The sequence below is a fragment of the Peromyscus eremicus genome, chromosome 3, assembly GCF_949786415.1.
Source record: "Peromyscus eremicus chromosome 3, PerEre_H2_v1, whole genome shotgun sequence".
NCBI lineage: Eukaryota > Metazoa > Chordata > Mammalia > Rodentia > Cricetidae > Peromyscus > Peromyscus eremicus.
The window spans coordinates 147,637,581-147,662,782 of NC_081418.1; the positions used below are offsets into that span (position 1 = coordinate 147,637,581).

Here is a 25,202-nt window from a genome sequence, read left to right on the forward strand (position 1 = left end):
TTCTACCTAGAAAGTTCATTTTCTTCATTGCATTAAACTGAGAATTCTATATACTTGTATAACTAACCCTACTGCTTCCACAAATGGTTTTAATGTAAAAGGTGTCTTGGGACATCAGTAAATTGTTGGAAATAGTCCTCTAGTTCCCTCATCTATTACAAGGCTATTCAATAACACAAGTGTGTGTAGAGGAAGAGGTTGTTGTTTCGAGATAGGGTTTCTCTGTGTAGCTTTGCGCCTTTCCTGGAACTCACTCTGTAGCCCAGGCTGGCCTTGAACTCACTGAGATCTGCCTGCTTCTGCCTCCCAAGTGCTGGGATTAAAGGTGTGCCCGCTGCCCAGCACTTCATACTCTTTTTGTCCTGAGACTCTCTCTAAGGCAGGCTTGCCTGGCACTTCTTGGCTGTGCATAAGCAGCTGCAGCAAGTGTCAGTTCCCATGACCAGAGCTATCAGAATGTAGCTGTGCCCTGAGTCCCAGCTGGCCTTAATCAAGCGCCCCTTGAGAGTATCTCCAAAACTTATACATAGGAGCTGAAGGCTGTCTTTATATGCCTGTTTACTGGTAAGACATACCCAAGGAACAGAATTAATTACTGTCACAATAGTATGTGTAAGTAAGTCATTGAAACCAGTTTCCCATGTCATGGACTAGATCATCTCTGAGGTGTTAAACCTGATAAACAATAACACACCTAATAGGTAAGCCTCAAATACTCTCTTAAATTTTACTCTTTCAAGAAAAATTGACTTTCCAGTATTATCTCTACCCATAACCCCCCATGGAACTACGGTCCCTACTGTCCATCAGTGTAACTCTAGCATACTTAGCTTAATTACAAATTTAAGTCTATGTGTTCCTGGAAGGCAAGAGCTTCATTTCACATATTCTATTTTTGTATTTCTAATGCTTGACCTAAAATGCTTGAAAACTGATCCTGAATAAATAAATGTGGAGGCTGGGAAGTACATGTGTGTTCTGGAATATTATTTTAACTAGGCAAAGATGTGTTACACTTGTTCATGCTACAGAATATCACTTTATCTGTGTAAAGGTGTGTTACTTTTGTTTATGCTGCATTTGTTTAATGAGAAGTAAGAAAGGCAATAAGCCCTGAGGTAAAAGGTAGATAAAGAGAAACAGATTAATTTAAGTTAAAAGAGCTAGCCAGAAACGTGCCTAAGCTAGGCCAAGCATTCAAAACTAATAATCAATCTCTGTGTCATGATTTGGGAGCTGGTTGGTGGCCCCAAAGAAAAAGCCTGGTGCACATGTGTGAAGATATGAATTGCCATGTATCATGTCATGCCAGTATCTTTCCAAAATAGGGAAAGACCAGTCCAGTTAAGAAGGTAAATATCCAGCCGGGCGGTGGTGGTGCACGCCTTTAATCCCAGCACTCGGGAGGCAGAGCCAGGCGGATCTCTGTGAGTTCGAGGCCAGCCTGGACTACCAAGTGAGTTCCAGGAAAGGCACACAGAGAAACCCTGTCTCGGAAAAAAAAAAAAAAAAAAAAAAAAAAAAAAAGAAGGTAAATATCCAGCCTAAACCCAGGGAAATACCATCAAGAAAGAAGCAATCCACCTCATGGTTCTGAAGGCTGCCACGTGCTACCACATACAGACTGCAATTGAGTGGCATAATGTGAGAGGAGAGAGAGTGCAGAGCCGGGTCATTTAGGGACTTAAAATCGTGCGGAAAACCACTGAAACACCCTGTAACCATGGAAATATGCAGTTAGTGTCTGAAATAAAATGTTATTAATGTGAAAGAAATATGAGAATCAAAATGGGTTGCAGAAAATATAGAAGCCAGTTTGAGAGTTATATATTTCAGGTGGAAGCTGGTGGTTCTGATTAGGAGTGAGGAGTGTTATATAGGAGACAGTGGACCCAAGATGTGCTTATGTGAGAAGCTAACTGGTGGGTCTTTGGATATAGGACAATAAAGGAGAGAGAAGATTCAATGATGAGACCTTGGGGTCTGGTTTAAGAGATTGGGTGGGTGAAGGGGACATTTCATTGTACCATAGAGAACAATGGAATGTAAGGTGAATCTTAGGTAATTGAGTTTTATGAAGCAACTAAATTCATTCATTTTGTAATGAAAAATGTAACAAAATGCCAAACTAGCACAAGTGAAGTCATTACTGTCACTGTAACCAAGTATTGTTATAGCTGAAAGATTTCAGCTGGACAATTTCCAATGGATTTAAGTTCTACAAAGTTAAGACATTGAAAAGTGATTCTATGCAGCCTATTTAGGCATAATAGGTAGACATGATTAACAGTTTGCCAAAAACAGAAAAATTAATTGCCCTGACTTTTAGTACTACCAATAGTATGAGTATTTTTAGACTTTATATAAATGATACCACGGTAAAAACTATGTTGAAAGGAAACACTAAGCATGTTCAGTAGTCCTAGGTGAAGTCATAGAAAGTGGATGATAATTTAAAACATAGAGTGGGGCTGGTGAGATGTCTCAGTGACTTAGAGTGTTTGCTGTTCTTGCAAAAGCCAAGTTCATGGTTCTAGCACCCACAACAGGTGACTCAAAACTGCCTGCAATTCAACTCCAGGGCATATGATGCTCTCTTCTGACCTCTGCAGACACCCTAATATGTACCCACACACAGACACACATATATAAAGCTAAAAGTAAAATAAATCTCTAGAACATAGATAGGATGAAATAACATACAGTGAGACAATAACTCAGGAGAAAATAAACTCCCAAAAAGATCAGGAAGAAAATAATGAATAGACAAAGAAGTGCTTGAGAAATAAGATAAAGAAAAAATTTGGAGTGTGGTTATTGGTAGCAAGCCAAAGTAACAGCAAGACACTACAAAGAGAAAGTCTTCACTTTGTATCAAATGCTATCAAATGCTGCAGAGGACCAAAGCTTTTTCAAAAGAGAGCAATCTCTTAAATGTAACAGCACGAAACTCATTAATGAGTTTAACGGAAGTAGTTCTAGAGAGGTGAGCATAAAAATGTGCAATTATTTATATTTAAGGATTTCTGGAGGGGAAAGTCTCTAGCTAACTATTGTAAGATGATTGGTGACACAGTGTTGGGGTTCAGGTTGGGAATTAAGACTACTCACATGAATGGGATAATAGCTAATAATGAACAAACAGTTTAGCTAGCACTAGGCATTAGCGTGCTAGCGTGCACAAAGAAAGTTGGGTGGCTGAGGAAACACTGATCTCAGAAAAGCAGTCAAGTCCAAGGGGAAGGTGGGTTTTGTATGGACTAAAGAAGCATGTGGGTTAGAGGAGGAGCTTAGGGGTTAGAATCACTGGCTACCCTTGTAGAAGATTGTGGTTTAGTTCTCAGCTCCCACATGGTGGCTCAAAATTATCTGTAACTCCAGTTCTGGGGAACTTGTTGACCTCTTCTTACCTCCTCAGCACCAGACACTCAAGTGGTGGACATACACACAAAATAATAATGATAAAAAAGAAGCATGCCAGAGTTGAGGGATACTTGTTTTTCTATCAAAAAAATATTATGAGTCAACCCAAAGTCAATACTCTCCTTCAGAGTCTTTGTGCTTTAGTTCTCATGAACTCTTTTCGTACTCTAGAAAGTCATTCCCAGCCAAGTGAACAATCCACATATGTGTATATTTATTCAAAATGATTTTTTTCTTGCAAGTGCCTTTGTCACTAAAAACAGTTTTGTTTCCTTTTTTTTCTAGGAAAATTTGTAACTTCTTTTATAATATCAAGGAGATATTTGGGGCCAAGAAAATCCTCTCAGTTATACCAAGTCAAAAATGGCGTATAGGTGGCAAACAGACCCAAATCGCATTGACCCACAAGAAGGTGGATATGATCACCAACAATTTCACCATGCAAACCCGTGCCTTTCTTCCAACCAAGTCAGACTGGGTTTTGATGAGTTAGTGGAAGAGATCAATAAGGAAACTCCACTGTATGAGAGTGAAAAAGAAGGAAACGCCTTTTTTGTGCCAGGTGCACCAAACTTGGGTTCGAAATGGCAATCCATATATGAAACACACCCAAGACATTTCAACAAATTCACTTCTCAGAGTCCTGACATCTCTCATCTTCAGTTTGGGAATACATCAGCCATTGGTTTTAATCCTGCTGTATTACCTACACATCAGATTATAGATGAGGGAGACTCCTGGAGAAATCCCACTGAAAAATGTCATGGTGCCAAGGATCCCAGGTTCAATGCTCTAACTCCATCATCCACTGGCCTGGATAGATGTAATTTACAAAGACAACCAGGAAATGAACATCATAGCTGTCATACAGAATTTGAAGACAACAGTCTCCCTCCTTATTCGTCGGACTCAACGGATTCCATACCCAAGAGAGACAATAAAGGAAGTGGAGATGTAAACCTTGCAGAACCTTCTCTGATGTACTCTAAGGACTCCCTTCTACCCAGGACATGGGAGAGCACATCACTGGAAAACACAGAGGTATGTACAAAACACATGAACATGAAAACAATTTCTCAGTTAAGGATTGGACTAATTGGTAATAAAGTTAAATGATCTCAAGTAGAAAAATCTATTAGTATTATTTAGAACATTTTATTAATTTCAAAAATTCCATGTTTTTAAATTAACAACTATTGTAAAAAAATTACATTTAACTATAATTTTTCAAGTTCCCACTTCACCAAACTTAATGAGGAATATTGGGGTCCAGCCCCTCCATAGTCCTCTCCCAGGGTCCAGGGAAGAATCTACAACCAGCTGATAATCTAATCTTAGATGACAGGACATGAATCTATGTACACGAAAATCTTTAGTCCATACACTTTATTCTTCTGAGTCAGTTCTCTCTCTACACAGCTTCTATTCTGTTCTCATGTCCTTTCTTGCCAGATTTCTCTCTATATTTATCTGCTGTCCCCTCTAAATTCTATCTTAATTCTTTCATCTAGTTCTGCCCCATCTAAGTTCTGATCCATCTAGTTCTTTCCCATCTTAGCTCCTCTCCAATCTCCTTCTATCTCATCCTGTTCTTCCTCATCTTGTTCTTCCCCACCTGGCTCTTCCTCATCTTCCATCTCGTTCTTCTAGTACTCTCTTCTAGTCCTCCAATCTAGTTCTCCTCCCACCTAGTTCTTCCAATCTCAGTTCATTCCTCTCCAGTTCTTATCCATCTAGTTCTTCCATTTTCTTTTTTCTTCTCCATCCCATCTCTGAAAATAAAACTACTTTTTATCCCATTGGCCCTTATCTCTCCAAGCTATCTCTGCTCGCACAGTTTTCTGGCAGGGCAGGGAAAGTATGCTCGGTCGCTAGGCAACTTGGCTAGGCAACCTCTATCACAGCAAGATGTACCTGTAAGTATGAACCCTTTAGTTCTGAGTTAATTGTTAAGGGTGGATCTAAAACTAGAGATAAGACTTTGAAAAGGAGAAAGTTAAGTTTAATTAGCATATCTGCCAAGCTTTCTCAAGCAGATAGTCTGGATGCTTAAGTCTGTTCTTAGAGGAATCTGTGAGGTATTTCAGATAAGACTTTTGTCCATCCAGTGATGGTCCTGGCTGGAGGCTGTTAATGATGATAATTACAGAAAGGCCTGAAATTAGGGATTTTGATTGCATCCGTTTTAGCACAGTTGGAGAAAGTTATACAAATACTTTAATTGTATAGGGGAAATTGTGCCAAATGAATGATGGAAAAGCTACAATAGCACACGAGAAATTCACAACAGGAAACAGCTAATAATCAAAAACCAATATCACCAAGACTCCTTTAGCCTTGGCCTCATCCTCTAGAAGAGTTTTTAATTCCTCCAGGTATAGCTTTGTCATTATCAGCTGAATTCCTACTTCATATATTTTTTGTGGCCTACAGCACAAAGCTACTAGTATGTTCTATTAGTATAATCTATGATATTATATTATATTAAAGTATACTGGTACATTTTAATGAAGGGGGTTGAGAGAGGGCTCAGTGGTTAAGAACACTGGCTGCTCTTCCAGAGGTCCTCAGTTCAATTTAAAGCCACCACATGGTGGCTCATAACCATCTGTAATAGGATCTGATGCCCTCTTCAGGCATGCAGTTGTGTATGCAGACAGAGCACTCATGTACATTAAATAAATAAATAATCTTTAAATAATACATTTTAATGAATAAAAATATAACTAGAAATTTAGCTGATGGAGTTTACCTATTTTTTTATGTTATAAAAGTACACAAACATTTTGTTATGTTTAGAATTTGAGTCACACTATGACGATTTAAAATCTTTTTATCAGCAGGGGAAAATATCCTTGTACACAGAAGCTCCTAAATTACTTGATTGGCAGGCAATCAAATAAAAAAGTTGCTTGGGAGCCAGACAAAAGTAGGAAATTAAGTAATTACTGTTCCATTGATTCTAATACTTTCTTTGATTACTTTATGTTCACTGCAATAACCATAGTTTCCTGCATCATGTTTAAAGATTATTCTGCTTATAGTGTCAAGACATGAATAAGGTCAGAAGTAGATCACAATAAAGAAGAAAGATGGGTGTAGATGTAATTCTGAACGGTTTTATTAAATAAGAAACACACAGCCAAATGCAGAGTTAAAAGCCCAAGAGGTCAGAGCAGTAGCTAAGAGTTGAGACCAAGACCGCCTTTCGCTGCCGCTGCCGTCCTTCCCCTGAGAAAGAGACCTACTTCCTGTGTGTCTGTCTTTTTATTGACTTTCTGTTCTGCCTTCTCATTGGTTGTAAACCCAACCACATGACCTTCTCACCACTGCTTGTCTATACAACCTCCAGGTCTCTATGGCTGGTATTGAGATTAAAGGCATGTGTCTCCAAGCTGGCTATGCCCTTGAACACACAGACTCTGCCTGCCATGTGATTGGATTAAGGGCGTGCACCACCACCACCACCACCACCACCACCACCACCACCACCACCACCCGGCTTCTGCTATGGCTTGCTATTAGCTCTGACCCCCAGGCAACGGTGGTGTGAGTCTGCAATCACAGTGCTAGGGGGGCAGAGACAGGTAGATCTCTAGATTGCTAGTCATCCAGTCTAGACAAATATATGAGTTACAGGGTCAGTGAGTGACCATCAATAAAGGAGGTAAAGTACCGATGGAGAAAAACACCTGACAGAGTCTACACACACACACACACATGCACACACATGAGAAAGAAGAGGGAGATGGAGAGAGGGAGTAAGAGGAGAGAGAGGGAGAGAGAGAGAGAGAGAAAGAGAGAGAGAGAGAGAGAGAGAGAGAGAGAGAGAGAGAGAGAGAGAGAGAGAGAGAGAGAGAATAGCAATCATAATATACAGGAGGAACCGAAAATTCCATTGAATACTTTGCTCTGCTGGACAGAAAGAATCTGGGGCAGTAAAGATAGATTTCCTGAATTCAGGATTGTGACTCAAACTGACCTGAGGACAAACAAATGGCAGCCTAGTAAAAAACAACAGATAGGAATAAGAGAATACCTAACTCTGCAAGAAGATTGTTGCCTAAGAAACGCTACCTCACATTATCTGAGTGAAAATTGAATATACCTTAAGGATATCTAATTTATATCATGACAGTACATTAATCAGTAAATTTCCCTACTATTACAAATGTTGTCAAAATTAGACAAAATACTAAAAGCTGCTGAATTCAGGCTTTGGACAACAGGCAGCATAGTACACAGATTCCCTACGAGCTGCCAGGAGCCGGGTCTGTGCCTACAGGGCAGCTCCCTGCAGCTGTGCAGTCTGGTGGAGCTTGAACGACAGCACCACTCTGAGTTGGAGAGCAAAGCTGGGCAGTTAGCTGCAGGGCAGAAGCAGCTTGGATTTGCTGGGTGTCGTGCTGTCAAAAAGGAAGCTATGCAGTGGGTAGGTTCAGAAGTCTCTGGGGATTTACTACATCTTGGCCAAAATTTGGAAGGCTCAAGGAATATTGTCGAGAAAATTTCTCAAATTTAGTTGAAAATAACTAATTATAGAGTCAAAAAGGAAACAAATTGCAAATAAATGCAAAGTCATCCAAAGACAGGCAAATGTCATTCAAATATTTAAAGTCAAAATGACAAAAAAAAGTTTTACAAGGAGTTGGAAAGAGATTTCAGGGCGTGTGACAGCCATCTGAAGGAGTGAAACTTCTCATCAGAGAGGTAGAACTCACAGACAATGGAACTAGAGACAGTGGTTAACCAGAGAATAGAACCAGAGGCAGTGGGAGCCATTGACAACAGACCTAGAGACAGTGAGAGCTAGAGAGTGGAACCAAAGGACGTTGGCACCAGAGACAGTGGGATTCATAAGCAGTGGGAGCCAGAGGCAGTGGAAGCCAGAGGTAGTATTAGCCAGAGTCAGTAGACAGAGGCAGTGTGAGCCAGAGACAGTGGGAACCAGACACGGGGGAGTCAGAGATATTGGGAGCCAAGGCAGTGAAATAATACTTTACTAATGGAATTATATTGAACCAAGAGATAAATAGAAAATTAAATAAAAATGAATGAGAGAAACAGAAAAAGTAAAATTAAAAACACACATAAAAACAAGTAAACATGATGACCTGAAATCAAACCATTTCCATAAATATATTAAATATAAATACATTAAGAAGACTGAACAATAATATCACATTAGATTTAAAGAACATAAAGGCACAGTTACTGCCAGAAAAAGATTAACTTGACAGATAGTTAGACTGAAAAAGAAAATAACCAAGAATTTAACTCTCAGCCTGAAAAGGAAGACTGCTATGGTTCTAACATCAGGAAAACGTGATTTTAGACAGTATCGCTAGAAGTAAAAGAAGTCATGTTACAATGGTGAAAGAGTCAGTCTGGAAGAGATAATAAGTTTAATGTGTACACAGCAGATAATAGAGCTTCAAAATACATGAGCAAAGTGATTTAAAAGCAGTCACATGTGTACCCTCTAACTGAAAGCTTAATTCATATATTATTAACATATTAAACATATGGTCACAAAGGCTCTAAGACATGAAAGGATGATTTCTTGATAGTTGCCAAAGGCTATCAACAATTCAAATGTCCATTAGGAGGAAGAGGACCAAAGGAATCATGCGATAGTTACGCAATAGAATGCCAATGCTCTGTGATTTAAACACTGGACTGCTGGTAGGTGACGATGGGAAGACACTTAAAAAGATACATCACTTAGTAACAGAAGGCAAAAACAAAAGAGCATATGTAAGTAATATATGATGACAGAAATCTAAACACTGCTAATTACAAATAGGTTGGTGGGATAATCTAACAGAGATTCGGGGAAACTTTTAAAGGGACAGCATTGTTCAATATTTTCTAGTTACTGATAGCACAGATGCACGCATTCATGAAAACTAAAATCATATATCTAAGATCTATACATTTCTCTATACATAAATATTTCTTCAGTCGAATTCAAAAAGGTAAAATTAAGTCCAAACTTATCTTTAGAAGAAAATAAAATTACATAAACAAGTTGGTGTTTTTTCTATATTGAGCTGTATTAATTTAGCAATTTTTTTTCCAGCCAGTTGGGGGTCCCATTCAAATAGTTGAAGTACCACAAGGGAGTAACAGGAGCCTGGCCTCCTTTTGTAACAAAGTGAGAAAGTGAGTATCACTCTTTCATAAATATTGAAGTTTCTGTGTCTGAAAAATGTCTCTATTTTTCAATCTACTCAGTAACTAGTTCTGCATGCAAAATGGCAAATCCCTGTAGCTTGCTAATACAATAAAAACAATTTTTGACCAACTGTCATTAACCCATTAATCACCTTGATGACTGGCTTTTTTTTTTTTTTTTTTTTTTTTTTGGTGTTTTGAGACAGGGTTTCTTTGTGTAGCTTTGTGACTCTCCTGGAACTCGCTTTGTAGACCAGGCTGGCCTCGAACTCTCAGAGATCTGCCTGCCTCTGCCTCCTGAGTGCTGGGATTAAAGGTGTGCGTCACCACCACCGAGCTCTGGCTTTTCTTTTCTACACTTAAACAAGTATTTTACCATTGAAATTTTGATTAAAGGATACTTTCTCTGTCAGAACTGCCCTTGTTCATTGGTAGTTTAATTTGTAGTGTATTCATAGTTTATTTCATTACATAAATATTTGGGGTATTTGGTCCTTGTGGCTCAGGCCTAAATTGTTACAGGTTCACCCTCCTACCAAGAACATTCCGGTCATGTGAGTCCCTTCCTATCAGCTGAGTCCTCTCTCAAGGAAGTTGCCACCACATTGAACAAGCACATATTTGTTTCTCCACTGAGAAAGTCATTGATTTCTAGAGAACCTTCCAGCAATGTCATTGGCTCCTTGCTAATCTAAACATTAACATTATGATATAAAGGTGATTGCTTTTTTCTTGTTGTTACCGTTTATCTAGTGGAAATTTTTCTGTTACTTTGAAAATTCAATGCATTTTCTTTAGTCTTCTTGATTTTATTCTCTTGAATATTTTGTCTTAAATATAAGAAATGTGTATTTATTTAAAGGTTTTGGCTTCCTACTAAATGATGAAAGTAGATTAAAGATTTGAGTCGCTAATTAATTTAAAGGATGTTTCTGTTCCTAAAACTTCTTCATTCATTTTTAATGTAGGCTCATATTGTAAAATAAAAATAAAATGACTTGGAGAGAGCTAAAATCAAAACAAAACAAACAAATGTCTCTGACAACCACACAGGAGAGATTAAATATATATATATATTATTTAAATATATATATTTAATATATATGTAACATATATACAGGAAAACGCAAAGCAAATCATCTCAAAACTGTACAAATGTTCAATTTTCATTAATTTCTCACTAATTTATACAGCAAAAATCTAAAGGATCCTTTACATTCTTAGATTAGAATCATCGAAGACAACAGTATTGATGTGGCCTTCATTACTAAGAGGTGGCTCAACAGTGAAGAGCACTTGCTGCTCTGCACAGGACCCATGCATGGTTTCCCGCACCCACATCTGGTGTTTCACAGCCACCTGTCCTTCTTGCACCAGGGGATCTGATGATCTCTTCTGCACTTATTTGCACCTGCATTCACATGCACATACACACATAGAGAGATGTGCATATACATGTAATTTAAAATTAATAATAAAAATAAATCTTCAAAGCTATAATTTGGTAATTCCTGCCTGCATATGTGAAGAATAGCTACCTTAATATACCACTGAAGGGGATGTTTGTAAACTCCAGCAATGCTTCTGTTTTCTAACATATAGCTTTATATTCTTAGATGATGAAATGTAGGTGCAACTGTGACAGGAAATCACACTAAGTGATTTTGTCAGTGACTTGTGCTGTGTGTTCCAAACTTTTAAAAGTGCTTTCCCCAATGATTTCTTTTAAATAATCATGAGAACTAAAGCAACCAACCAAATGTAAGGTTGGTGTAGTAAAGAGAAATAAGAGATTGTACTTGTAGCTTAAGTGTCTGTATGCACAATGATTTCCTGTCTAAGCACACTGTCCCCTTAATAAGATCTGTTAGGATTCACTCAGTTCTTGGAATTCTCAGTTCCAAACTATAAAAGTAAATAAGGAAATCAACTGAAATATGAAGATCAATTTTTACAAGACAATCTCCCAACCCATAATAAACTAGATCTAAATATCTCATTACATTTATTTTTCTAAAATTTAAATAAGTTTAGTTAAATATGTTATTGTATTCATTTATGTTCCTATTAAAGATATTAATAATTGCTTGATTTGATTGTTTTGACCTAATTTTTTTTTTTTTTTTTTTTTTTTTTTTTGGTTTTTCGAGACAGGGTTTCTCTGTGTAGCTTTGCGCCTTTCCTGGGACTCACTTGGTAGCCCAGGCTGGCCTCGAACTCACAGAGATCCGCCTGGCTCTGCCTCCCCCGAGTGCTGGGATTAAAGGCGTGCACCACCACTGCCTGGCCTTGACCTAATTTTTCAAATCTTATTTTTTAAAGAAACACCACATGACTATACAACATAGTAAAATTCCATCATACACAAAAGAAGTCCCAGTTCATACTGGATGCCCTGCAAGGGTTAGGGAAGAATCAATCATGATTTTGTGTAGCTGGAAGTTTTCCTGTGTCCCATCTGGTCCCGAGGCTACATGGTCCCAAGTAAACACACAGAGGCTTATATTAATTACAAACTGTATGGCCTATGGCTCAGGCTTCTTGCTAGCTAGCTCTTACAACTTAACTCAACCCATTTCTATTAATCTATGTTTTGCCACATGACTTTGTGGCATTACCTGTTTTCTCACATCTTGCTCCTCCTGGTGGTGGCTCAAAGTGAACCAGGACTCCACCCTTCTTTATCTCCCTCTTCAGTTTGAATGTACCACTTAACCTTAATCTGCCTCATCATTGGCCAAACAGCTTTATTTATCAGCCAATGAATGCAAAAACATATTTACAGTGTACAGAAAGATATTCCACAGCAAGTTTGTGCTTTAAATTTAATTGCCCCAAGTGGTAGAAGCTGAAATTATTCATGCACTGAACAGTATCTTGTTATATAAATACCAATATTTGAAGCAGAGAGGAGGCAGGAAGGGTCCCTGGGCTATACACCTCAAGGCCCACCCCACACTGACACACTTCCTCCACCTGAGCTCCACATCCTAAAACTTCCCCCACCTCCATAAAGTGTAATATAATCTGAGGACCAAGTGTTCAAACACATGGATATGTGAGACCCTAGACAACAGTTTACATAAAGCACAACATGAAGGATCCAAAGATAACATAGAACCATAATTTTCCATTTAAGAAGAGTTTGGATGACAGTAAAAACAACAGAAATAAATACCAAACAAGATTTCATTTCATTTTAGTAAACATGGGCCTACAGGGACCAGTCATGGCAATACAGAGTGATGATCATTGTGATGCTTCACATGGCTTCCAAGTTTGTAAATCTTTTATGCCTCTTCTGTTTTAACCCTCAAACCACTGAAGTAGGTGGTAAGGCCCCCTTTTGTGTGCACAAAGAGTCAAGTCAAATAGCATGCCTCTGGCTCTAATATTCCAAAGCAGAAGCATGAAGATTCAAACCCAAAGTGTCTGCTTCAAGGGTTAACATCTTAGCAATTCTTTGACTCCTTCATGTGCTAATTTTTCAGCATGCACTCATAAGTCAATAGTTTTTGTAAAACAATTGTAAAATCACAACTTTAAGATTGTGGAGAAATAGGGGCATTGTTTGTGAATTAGGCATCAACAAAAGAATCAATTTGTTTACTCACATCTCTGATCCAAAGCATCCTTACAGCTTTAGGGAACTAGGCATTCAAGGGATCTGAGAGGAGGAGCCATGACATCAGGACCAAAGTCAAAAGCAAGTGATGCTGCACTGGGTGGATCTTCCTGTCTGAAAGGAAAGCATATTCTTTATAATTTCAGCTGGAGCATCCCCCAGAAGCCTAGAGTTGCCTTGTTCTTGGTGTGATTATAATTTCTACTAAACCGTGCCACAGAGGGAAGGTGGCTGCTTCCTGGTTTTAGGGTTGTTCAGATCTTGCTGGAGTTCCTCAAGATTGCATAGTTTTGTTTTGTGTTGTTTTTTTTAATTTCAGATAATGTCCTAAGCCTTTTTTTGCATACACTTTTCAGAATAAGAGAAACATATCATGCAAATGACATTAATTCCAATTCTGGAAAGATCTGGGCCATCACTACAGCTTATCCATCCCAGCTCTTCTCTGACAGCAAGTTCAGAGTAAATGTTTTCACTAATAACTCAGCACAGACCCTTCATCTTCTGCCACAAGGTAAGAAAACTTGCAAGCAGACACACAATCTCAGTAACAAAAGATAGGCTTGAAATCATTAAAAGAATCACCATTTGGTACTATTCTGCCCTGAAGGGAAATAAAAGGAAATCAACCATGAGCTAGTTATTGTAGACATCTGAGTTGAGAACAGGGACTCTTTACATAGAGCTCTCCAGAAGTCTTTGTTTCCTTGCTATTAACAACAGCTAGTGGAGCAAGATTTTGGCACAATTAAAATAAATGGAATTTCTAAAATTTTCCAGATAAAAATGATGTATATGTGAAAATGTCATTTCCTACCCAGCAGGAACAACTACTTTGTTCAGGTGTATGAATAAATTGTGAAAAAGAACAATGGCATCTGCTCCCACAGTAAGAAATTTACATGCTCTGTGCAGCTCATGCTAGCTTAATTATCAGAACTGTTGACTAAGAATGAGTCTCTGAATATGGTTCCTAAAAATTTATGTTACATCATATTTACTAGACATTTTCTTCTCTATCACTTGAAGATTTCTTTAAAGTTATATAGTGTCCTGTTCTTTTGTTCTATGGCTTTTTATTTTGAAGAGCAATGATTGTTTATTAAACATCCAGGTGTGACTACATGGATTATTACTTAACAACAGGCAACAGTTTTCAAATACACAATGGACTAGGAAATGTTTTCACTGTTTCATATTCGTTATTATACCTTCTTCTTTCTTGCTCTAGCTGAGTAAATACAGAGGATTACAGACACAGACATGGTGTGTTGATATACCAGTGAAGACCATCTCGCTTGAAACTAACTCATGCTGGCTGAAGCAGAAAAGTTTTTAAGCAATATAAACATTTCTTCTAGAGCTTAAGAGTAGGAATGCATCAAAGACTTAGTGGTGAATTTAAAACACCAACACTAAAGCTCACAATTCCCTTTTAGCCCTAAGTTGGTCTCTCTGTGTCCCTGTTTCCCACACCTTGTCCTCTGCTGATTCACTCACTGTCTTATTTCTCCAAAACAAGAAAAATAACTAAGCTCTCAAGCACACATACTGTTTGTCTAACAACCTATAGTCAGTCCATCTCTCTATTAGATCCAGCTCCCAATATTTAAAAGCTGGATTGTGACTCTCCAGCCAATGGTGCTGCATTTTGTTCTAATCAGCACAGATTCTGAGTCCAGGTGCTTAAGTTGCTGGACAATTGAGGGTTAAAGAATGAGAAGAGCTACATGAAGTGAGAGCTGATATGAAATGGACAGAATGATTCTATCATGGGCTAAAATAAAAATACAGGTATAAAATCTACTTAAAGGATGCCCTGATATGCATGTGTGTTGACAATATGTTAATGAGGAGCTTCACTTGATGATTTAAAGATTTAAGGATAAAGATAGTGGCTTCAGGTTCAGGCATACTAAATATGAGACATCCAAAAGGCAACAAGAAATGGGTGACAGAAGATACTGTTTCACGGGAGCTCAGTAGACAGTTCTCCAAAGCTCCACACTCTGGTGCATTGATTGCTTGGAACTGAAGGAATCCAGAAGATCTTCAGAACCGAATCTTCTTTGTGACTTCCTCTTCTGTATTCTTCCCTGCAGACCTGACAACAGAAACTAGGTTTCCTCATCCCACAGCTAGGAATAACACTTATAAATATTGCACTAACTGTCCTTTATCTCTCCCTGTGTAAGCTCCCCATCATGACATTTTAAGGCCCACCTTGTCTGATAGTAAATCTCAGACTCTTCTGCTCCAACAAAACTAAAGCAGAAGAGAAAGAACTTAGATAGTGGGCTGTGGAGTCTTGCATGAACATTAAGAGGATATTCATAACTAAGTAACAATCTATGTATGTTCTACGTAGCACAGCACCTGCAGCCATGGCACCAGGAAAGTCAAATCCAGGTGTCTCTGAAGATACTTTCTGGCCACCATCAACCAGCAGCTTTCTCTGCTGTTTACCAGAGCCCCTTGCCAAGGATTTTGCCAGTGGTCTCATTTTGAGCTAACTTTAATCCATACCATCCTTTCAATATTCCCAAGTTATAATATGGTTAAGTACTCTAGGCCAGGACAATGCATGACCATTCGCCATTCCCATGTAACCTCTACTATTTGTTTTTCCAAATCCTTTTTAAATGACATCTTGATCTACCATGAAAAATCTAAATTTTAAATGTAGCATGTCTCCTTTTTGTGGCAGTAATGCCATTTACAACACTCTGTTGCCCAGTTTCAGTCAAAGTCATTTTTTCCAAAAAGAAGAAGAAGAAGAAGAAGAAGAAGAAGAAGAAGAAGAAGAAGAAGAAGAAGAAGAAAGAAGAGGAGGAGGAGGAGGAGGAGGAGGAGGAGGAGGAGGAGGAGGAGGAGGAGTGTAAAATAAACCAAAGTAAACAGAATTGCAGACAAAACCACTGGACAATGCAGCTGGACATTTGAAGTTGTGTACTAAAAATTCTTACTGTCTGAAGATCTTAAAGAGTCAACACTTCGTGCTTTCAGTGATTGGCTCACACTAAAAGTTCATCAGCTCACACTAAAAATGTGGGCATGAAACATTTATCCACATTGTGTCACTTCCCAAATTACCACACAGAGACTTAAATTAATCATAAACATTTGGCCATTAGCTTAGGCTTGTTACTAACTAATTATTATACTTAAATTAACCCATAATTGTTATCTATATTTAGCCACGTGGCTCATGGCATGTTACCTCATTTTCTATATGTCATGCTTGCTTGGTGGCTGGCTGGCATCTGCTGACTCTGCTCTTCCTCTTCCTAACATTCTTAGTTTGGTCGCCCGGCCTATACTTCCTGCCTGGCTACTGGCCAATTAGCATTTAATTAAACCAATTCAAGTGACAAATCTTTACAGTGTACAAGAGGATTATTCCAAGGCAATATTGATTTTGTTTATATTAATATATATTTTAAACTAAATTAAAAGAAATAAATTTTATCTATTTATTATAAAAGTATCTATTTTGTTTATATTAATCACATGTCAGATTCCCAAAGGGCAGAGACTATGCCATTATAAACTCATTAATAAGGAAACTGAGCCCCAGAGGTGGAAGAACATGTTTATGTAAATCTACTAAAAATAATGAAGTCTGTATTATATCCAGGATTTAGCATGAAACAGAGAACCACATTTTGATGGTAGTAAAATTATCTTAATATAAAGTCAATAGCATATCTTTTAAAAAATGTTTATATATGTTTGTATGTGTGGGCCCAATTGTATATACCTCCAACATGTATGTGCAGTGCCTGCTGAGGCCAGAAGAAGAAGGAGTCACCATATCCCCTGGAACTGAGGTTACATGTGTCTATGATGCTCCAGATGTGGGTGATGAGAACCAAACTTGGGTTTTCTGCTAGAGCAGAAAGTGTTCTTTTCCACTAAGCTACCTCTCCAGTCCCAAACATATCTTTCTTTTTCTTTTAAAAGCTTATTTTATTTTATTTTTTATTATGTGTATGGAAGTTTTTCCAGCATGCATGTGTATGCACTGTGCATGTACCTTATGCCCTGGAAGAGAAAACACAACCTTGAATTTCCTAGAACTGGAGTTACAGATAGTTGTGAACTGCTATGTGGGTGCTAAGAACTGAACTCATGTCCTCTGGAAAAACAACCAATACTCTTAACTACAGAGCCATCTCTCCAGCCTCCTAAGCATATCTTTTGTCCAGAGCCATAACATATCAAATGGTTTTAATAGGAGAAACATAATACCTAGCTTTGACATTTTTCATTCAGACAGAACTGAACATGAAAATGATTGCAAGCACCCTTTATCTAAAATAACTGTGAATCTAATAAACAGGCAAATATATGTGTTGTACTTTAATTCCCCTTGGTGGAGCTAGCTAGCTCTAATACTTCATAACGTGATTATCAGGTTTTGTGCTCAAAAGCTTCACAGTCAATGTTTCATAAGCTCTTACTCAATTTTATTATTCACTTTTGTTTTCAGCTAATTATCTTGTCAAAGACCTAATTGCTGAGATTCTGCTTTTATGTGCAAATGAGCAGCTTTTCCCCAAAGAGTATCTTCTAAGTATATGTGGTTCTGAAGAATTTTTACAGATGTAAGTACCTTATTAAAGTCAATTTTGGTTGCTATAATTTGTCAGTTTTAAGCAGCAAGGTTTTGTTTTGCTGCGTTTTAAAAAGACATCTTATAAACTCTATGTTCTGTTGAGGATGTGCTAATGGATTTCATGTGAGATGCTCCCCATGGGCTTGGATATTTGAATGCTTCATCTCCAACTGATGGTGCTATTTTGTGACATTTTGAAACTTTCAGGATTCGGTGTCCAGTTAGAGGGTATCAGTCACCAGGGGGGTTGGTGTTTGAGGGTTACACCCTCTTCTAATTCCCATCTACCTCTGCTCCCCGGTCCACCAGGACATGAGATCCACAGCCACAAGCGCCCATCTAAACAAATGGAGCACCCTTCCCATGTTAGCATCCCAAACTTGATGGATGGCACCCTCAAAAATGCTCAGCTAAAATAAACCCTTCCCCCTTAAGCCATTTTGGTCAGTTATTACATTTGATCAAAGTCATGAAAAAAAAACCCAACAACCCTAATATAGAAACCATGCTGGGAAAAGAACTCAGAGCCTCACACTTGCAGGGAAACTCTCAATTACTGACACAATCAGCCTCATGCCATTAAGTTATAACTTACAAATAAATTTTACCCTCTTTGGGGAGATTTGGGAATTTTGTGAACCATATTGGTACTCTTCATTTTAGTATTATTTTATATTATTATGTACATTTACTTATAGATGTAATGATTTATGTATTATTATTTTATGTGTATGGGTGTTTAGCCTGCACGTATATCTGTCTGTGCACCGTGTGTGTGTAGTGCTTGTGGAGGCCAGAAGGGAGCATCAGATCCCCTGGAATTGGAGATGTAGACAGTGTGAGCTGAAATAAGGATGATGCTGGAATTGAACCCAGGTCCTCTGGAAGAGCAGCAAATGCTTTTAACTGCTAAACCATCTCTCCATCCCAGAAAAGATATTTTACATGAACTGTGACTTAGGTTGACAAACAATTTCATCTGTCCTAAGATGATGGTCCCCAGTGAATTGGAATTTCAGCTTTAAAACTCAGGAGCTGTTGGCTACCCTATCTGTAATAAAACTCCCTTGGAGAGATTAAAATTTAAAGTATGAATTAATCCTTTGGTGATAAATAATGTTTTAGTCTAGAATATTGAAAGTTTGTTGATGAAATAATGATTTTTAAAATATATGGATTTAAAGATTAAGAATTATAATCATTTTCATAAAACAGTAAGTTTTTAGTTTATATTTATTATATTTTTATGAATTTTATTATGAAAATTTGCAAATAAAAACACATCGACATCAACCAGATCCAAAGTCTATACATCACACTAACCTTCCAGATAGTTGAATAGCCATTCAAAAGTTATGGGTTGGGTTTGGATTTTGCATTTTCAGTTATCAAATTTATTTTTATGCATTTATCTACCAGCATACACACATACACACCACATACACACACACACACACACACACACACACACACACACACACACACACACACGAGAGAGAGAGAGAGAGAGAGAGAGAGAGAGAGAGAGAGAGAGAGAGAATGCAGACTTAAAACTAGATAAATTATTAGCTTTATCTCCTCTTTCATATTTCATGTCCATTACTTCATTCAGATGTAATGTCCATTACTTCATTCAGATTCATACTTTGAGATACTGCCTCATCCCAGTCAGAATGGCTGTCATCAAGAAATCCAACAACAAATGTTGGAGAGGATGTGGAAAGAAAGGAAGCTTTACGCACTGCTGATGGGAGTGCAAGTTAATACAACCAGTGTGGAAGATGGTGTGAAGACTTTTCACAAATTTAAAAAGGAAATCACCATATGACCCTGTTGTTTCACTCTTGGGAATATAACCAGAGAACTCCATAGTCTACTATGGAGATAGTGTACCTTGATGTTTATTGCTGCTTTACTCCTGATAGAAATTAATTTAAATCAACCAAATTGTACATCAGCAGATGAATAATGATAATTTGGTACATATACATGTGAACAAAATTCTAAACAGTCTTAGTAAATAAGAAACACAGAGCCAAATACAGGGGTAATAGCCCAAGAGATCAGAGAATTCGCGAAGAGCCACTGACTACCCTTTAGTTTACCACCAAGCCGTAGTTTCCCACATGAGAGAGCTTCTTCCTGCCTAACCTGTGTTTTTATTGCTTTCCTGTTCTGCCTTCTCATTGGCTCTAAGCCCAGCCACATGACTTCCTCATCACTGCCTGTCTATACAGACCTCCAGGTCTCTATGGTTGGTACTGGGATTAAAGACTCCTGTCACCACTCTTGGCTGTGTCATTGACCACATAGAGACTCTGCCTGCCATGTGATAGGATTAAGGGCATGGGCTATCACCACCTGACTTCTGTTCCTGGTTCGCTATGACCTCTGATCTCCAGGCAAACTTTATTTATTAACCTACAAATAAAATCACATTTCAGCACAATTAAAATATCACCACACACATACACACACACACACACACACACTCACACACTCACACACACTCACACACACTCACACTATTCAACTCTAAATGAAAAGGTAATCACAAAATTTGCAGGAAAATGGATGGACCTAGAAGGTATACTGTTAAGAGAGGTCAAAAAGTCCTAGAAAGAAAAATACTACAAGTGCCTCCTCATCTGCATATTCTAGTCAATACATACATATATATATATATATATATATATATATATATATACACACACACACACACGTATACATATATATATGTATAAACAAATGTACTTGCAGGTACAGTATAACATGCAGAAAAAACAATAAATTTTAAACACCTATTTAAATAATTTAGTCAATTCACTAAAACAACCTGAAGTATGTTGCGAATTCAAACTTTAAATATTTATTTAATTTTTTTAAAAATAATTTTCAGTTATCACAACAAACCATTTGCTTGACATTCCTTAGGGACCATCCTGTAAAATACAAGTCATCTCTAAGAAAAAATAAATGCTTCTGTAGTAGAGCATAAAGACTAATGTGTTTTGCAGCCATGTTCTTCCTTTGTGTTTGTACATGATTTTAAATTTTACCAACATTTCGTGAGACTAAAGAAGCATTTTGTTTGAGCGGTCCATTTGATCATTGTTCTACCACAAATGCACTTGAACCACATGTAGATGAACCATAGACAATCCAATAATCTAGTGTACCAGATTAACTGTGAGTGACTGTTGGGACTTATTATTTGACTTTTTGTGTTATGAATTATAACAATAATTACCATACTGTAGTCATGATCGCTTTGCTACACAACTCAAATAAACATCCTTTATCTGCTCGAGACACACTCAACAACTAGGCTGGTGCTTTCCCTCAGCCTATGACTGTAACTTATATTCAATTCAACTTCAAGAAAATGTTTTAATTTATTTAATTCTATCATGACCCATATTAAAACTTGTCTTTTGAATACATAAATTTCTAAGTTTATACCTGGTCTTCAATGCCAAAATATAAGATCAAAGAGCATGAAAGAGCTTCAAATATGTGCACCATATTTTGGCGGCAAGAAATATAACACAGAAAACTACAGCACCAAAGAGGTGGGACCTCCAGAACATGTGATGTAGAACAATTTTAAGGGGACCTTCCTTTAAAAACTGTTTCCAATAAGTAAAGCATCCATAAATAGCTCAGTCGTTGACTCATGAAAGTGCTGCATAGAATATCTTACATGTTTTCATGTTAATATGATTTTTGTTATGTACAACAAAATGGTTTTCAATATTTTTGTAGTCATTTAATTGTCTTAAAATTTTACTTAATCAGGTTGGACTAATGAGGAAGTTATAAAGTATTCGCATGACAATTACATTCATTAGCTTCCTAAAATGGATTGAGGGAGTATATATACTGAAAGTATATGTGTGTGATGTTTACATACTAATTTAATTTAAGAGTTATAGTCTGCCAATATTAATGTAGTTATGTTTAATATTCAGAAAATATTTTCATTTTTAAAATATCCAAAGAAACATGGATATACTGTTTAAATTTTATTTTCCAGTTAATTACTATATCATTTTTTCTAAAGGATATCTTTAAGAAATGTAGAGAAATGTTCATAAAGCTCTCTGGATGCTGGAGAAATAGCCCAATAGGGGAAGTGCTTGTGGAAGTATGGGGACCAGAGCTCATACCCCTAGGACCCATGCTAAAGCTCATTATGGGGATGCAGTACTGTAGACCGGTGCTAAGGGCACAAAACAAGTAGGTCCTGGAGGCATTCTGGCCAGCAAGTCTACTGAAATGATGAGCTCCAGGTTCAGTGAGAGGCTCTGTCTCATAGTTACTATAGAGAGTGAGTCAGAAAGACATGCTATCATAAGCCTCTGGCTCACACATACCTGCATGGTCAGCCAAACTTCCATACACATTTGCACATACAATTCACATAAAGAGAAATAAAATTTCCATGTAACATACAGTAAGTTAATTATGAAATAAGAAATACTTTAAACCTTCATACTGATGCTCCAATCCATCTAGAATAATCTATTAGATAAAATTGCAATGGCATTTTATCTATAACAATAGCATCTGTCAGTAAATAGTAATCAATTGCTCTGTGTTACTAGACATTTAAATCTTGTAACATATCCAGGAGATAGTTATTATAGTACCCCCTACTTTATACATGGAAACCTTCAGTCTTTCTTCGAGGTCATACAGAGCTAGAATAACTGTAAATTCAAGCTGGTATTTGCTTGAACTCCTGTGACTTTTCACTGTAAAACACTTCAGTGGAATACAGGAAAGAAATAATAACAGTCCTTTGTGCTGTGGTCGTAGGGAAAATACACACAGTTTTGCAGGGGTTAGGAAAGGTAGAGACAGAGGGTCAGAGCTGTCCATTCCCAAAGCACTAAAAGTGACATGTACAAATGTTTGGTCAGAAAATTAAAATACACAGACGGCTACCACACAATCCCTGCCGTCTTCCTGGCCCCAGTGTGAGTATCACCGTAAAACTGGAAAGGCAGGTGACCAGCAAGAGCAGAAAGTAGTACACAGAAATGTCAATGGCCAACTTCTACTTAAAGAATGAACACCCAGGCAGGAGTCATGATGGACAGTCTCAATAGCCTCAAAACACATAAAATGCACCAATAATTTGTTCTTATAAATCACCATCAACAGACAAAAACAGGCTAAAGAACATGAGTCATAATTCAAACAGACAAGAATACTGACAGAGTTTAATATAAGAAACATGCAATTAAACAACCAAATGGTTTTTTTTTATAAAAGTAATGTTAAAATACTGAGGAAGTTCAGTAAAATAATTGGCATCACCCCAACAGTTGTAAAGATGTAAACAGAGACAGCATGAGCTGAAGGGAATTTGGTCCAAAAAGTGCATTAAAAGACTTTATAATGTCTTTAATCTGTTTAACAATTCTGCTTCTACAACTTACCTTTTGAAAGACTGAGTCTCATATCTGTCAGGCTTGCCTCAAACTTGCTATGTTGCCCCTTTATGTTCTGATCTTCCTGCCTCTCCTTCCAGAATTCTGGGAGTGTTGACATAAGTTGAGTCACTGCACTTCATTTACAAGGTGTTGATAGGACCTAGGGCTTTGTACACACCAGGTAAGTGCCTACCTACTGAGATACATCCTCAATCCTTTGCTTCTACACATACTTCTAAGGAAAATTCATAAATACACAAAAATCTTTGGCTATAATGATATTTGGTATAGCTTAGTATCCCACGGGTTTAAAAAAAACAAAAACAAAAACAAAAACAAACCCCACAATGTTGGGTGGTGGTGGCACACGCGTTTAATCCCAGCACTCGGGAGGCAGGCAGATCTCTGTGAGTTTGAGGCCAGCCTTGTCTACAGAGTGAGATCCAGGACAGGCACCAAAAACTATACAGAGAAACCCTGTCTTGAAACTGCCCCCCCCAAAAAAAACCACACAAAACTGGAAAATAACTAAATATCCACATTACTCTAAATAAATGCCACATAGATCTTGAGATATAACTTAATGAAAATATGGCATTTACAAATGATTTAAAAAATAGTAATATAAAAGATGTAAATACATGTGTTGTATTTATAAAAGCAAAAATGAAGCCTTGATTTACATTTTTCTTTAAATAAAAAGCATGAAATCTATATTAGTTATAGTTATGGCTGTAAAGACCTACAAAACATATGATAATTATTCATTTTTCTTTATGAACTTTTCATAGGACATTTAACAATTTTTTCTGGAATTTAAGGAAATAAATCTGTAAAAGAATTCCCTTATATGGTAATGTAGCTAAAAAGGTACACTTTAAATCCCTGGATCCCAGCACAGCAGTGTTTGTTTGTCAGCCCAGCATTCAAGAAGCTGAAACTTCATCATGTGTGGTGATATTGTGTCCCCCAACATATTGTGCACCCTAATAAACTTATCTGGGGTCAGAGAACAGAACAGCCACTAGACAGACATAGAGGCCAGAAAATGGTGGCACACACACCTTTAATCCTAGCATTCTGGAGGCAGAGATCCATCCGGATCTCTGTGAGTTCAAAGCCACACTGGAAATAGTCAGGCATGGTGACATGTGCCTTTAATCCCAGGAAGTGATGGCAGAAAGCAGAAAGATATATAAGGCATGAGGACCAGGAACTAGAGCCTTTTGAAGCTTTTAGCTTTTAGCTGCAGTTCAGCTGAGATCCATTCGGATGAGAACTCAGAGGCTTTCAGTTTGAGGAAACAAGATCAGCTGAGGAACTGACAAGGTGAGGTTGGATGTGGCTTGTTCTGTTTCTCTGATCTTTCAGCATTCACCCCAATACCTGGCTCCGGATTTGTTTTTATAAATAAGACCTTTTAAGATTCATGCTACAATCATGAGTCTGGGCAAGGCTGAGACACACGGCAAGACTGTCCTAAACAAACAAAAACACTAAAAATAATTAGGAGGTTAAGAGATGCAGCTCAGTGGTTAAGAGTACACCCTGCTCTTGCAGAAGACATGAGTTTGGTTCCCAGCACCCACACTGTTTGCCTCAAAGCTACTAGGAACTCCAGCTCTGGGATCCAATGCCCTCTTCTGGCCTCCACTGGCCTCTTCTTCTACTCTCATGTTTACATGCTCACACGGATACACACAGACACACAGAGTTCAGAATAAAATACTTATCAAAAGAATTAAGAGGTGGGTATTACTGACAATGACATAAGTAAGAGTAAGATGAATATCATTGCAGTTGGAGAAGCAACATTTCAATGAATTAAGAGTACAAGGTAAGGAGTCTGGGGCTGTGGCTCAGTGGCTAAGAGCACTGGCTGCCTTTGCAGAGGACCCAGGTTCAGTTCACAGCACCA

The 25,202-nt window shown here is 37.8% G+C and overlaps 1 protein-coding gene across 1 annotated transcript in view; it reads left to right on the forward strand.

Annotated features, from left to right (window-relative positions):
• Positions 1-3,718: 3,718 nt before the first annotated feature.
• Pik3c2g (phosphatidylinositol-4-phosphate 3-kinase catalytic subunit type 2 gamma) overlaps positions 3,719-25,202 on the forward strand; it is a 323,855-nt gene continuing 302,371 nt past the window's right edge. The window contains exons 1-4 of the mRNA XM_059256988.1: positions 3,719-4,464; positions 9,506-9,588; positions 13,582-13,739; positions 17,718-17,832. Coding sequence (XP_059112971.1) covers positions 3,787-4,464; positions 9,506-9,588; positions 13,582-13,739; positions 17,718-17,832 — 1,034 coding nt within the window. The 5' untranslated portion in view covers positions 3,719-3,786. The remainder of the gene's footprint in view (positions 4,465-9,505; positions 9,589-13,581; positions 13,740-17,717; positions 17,833-25,202) is intronic.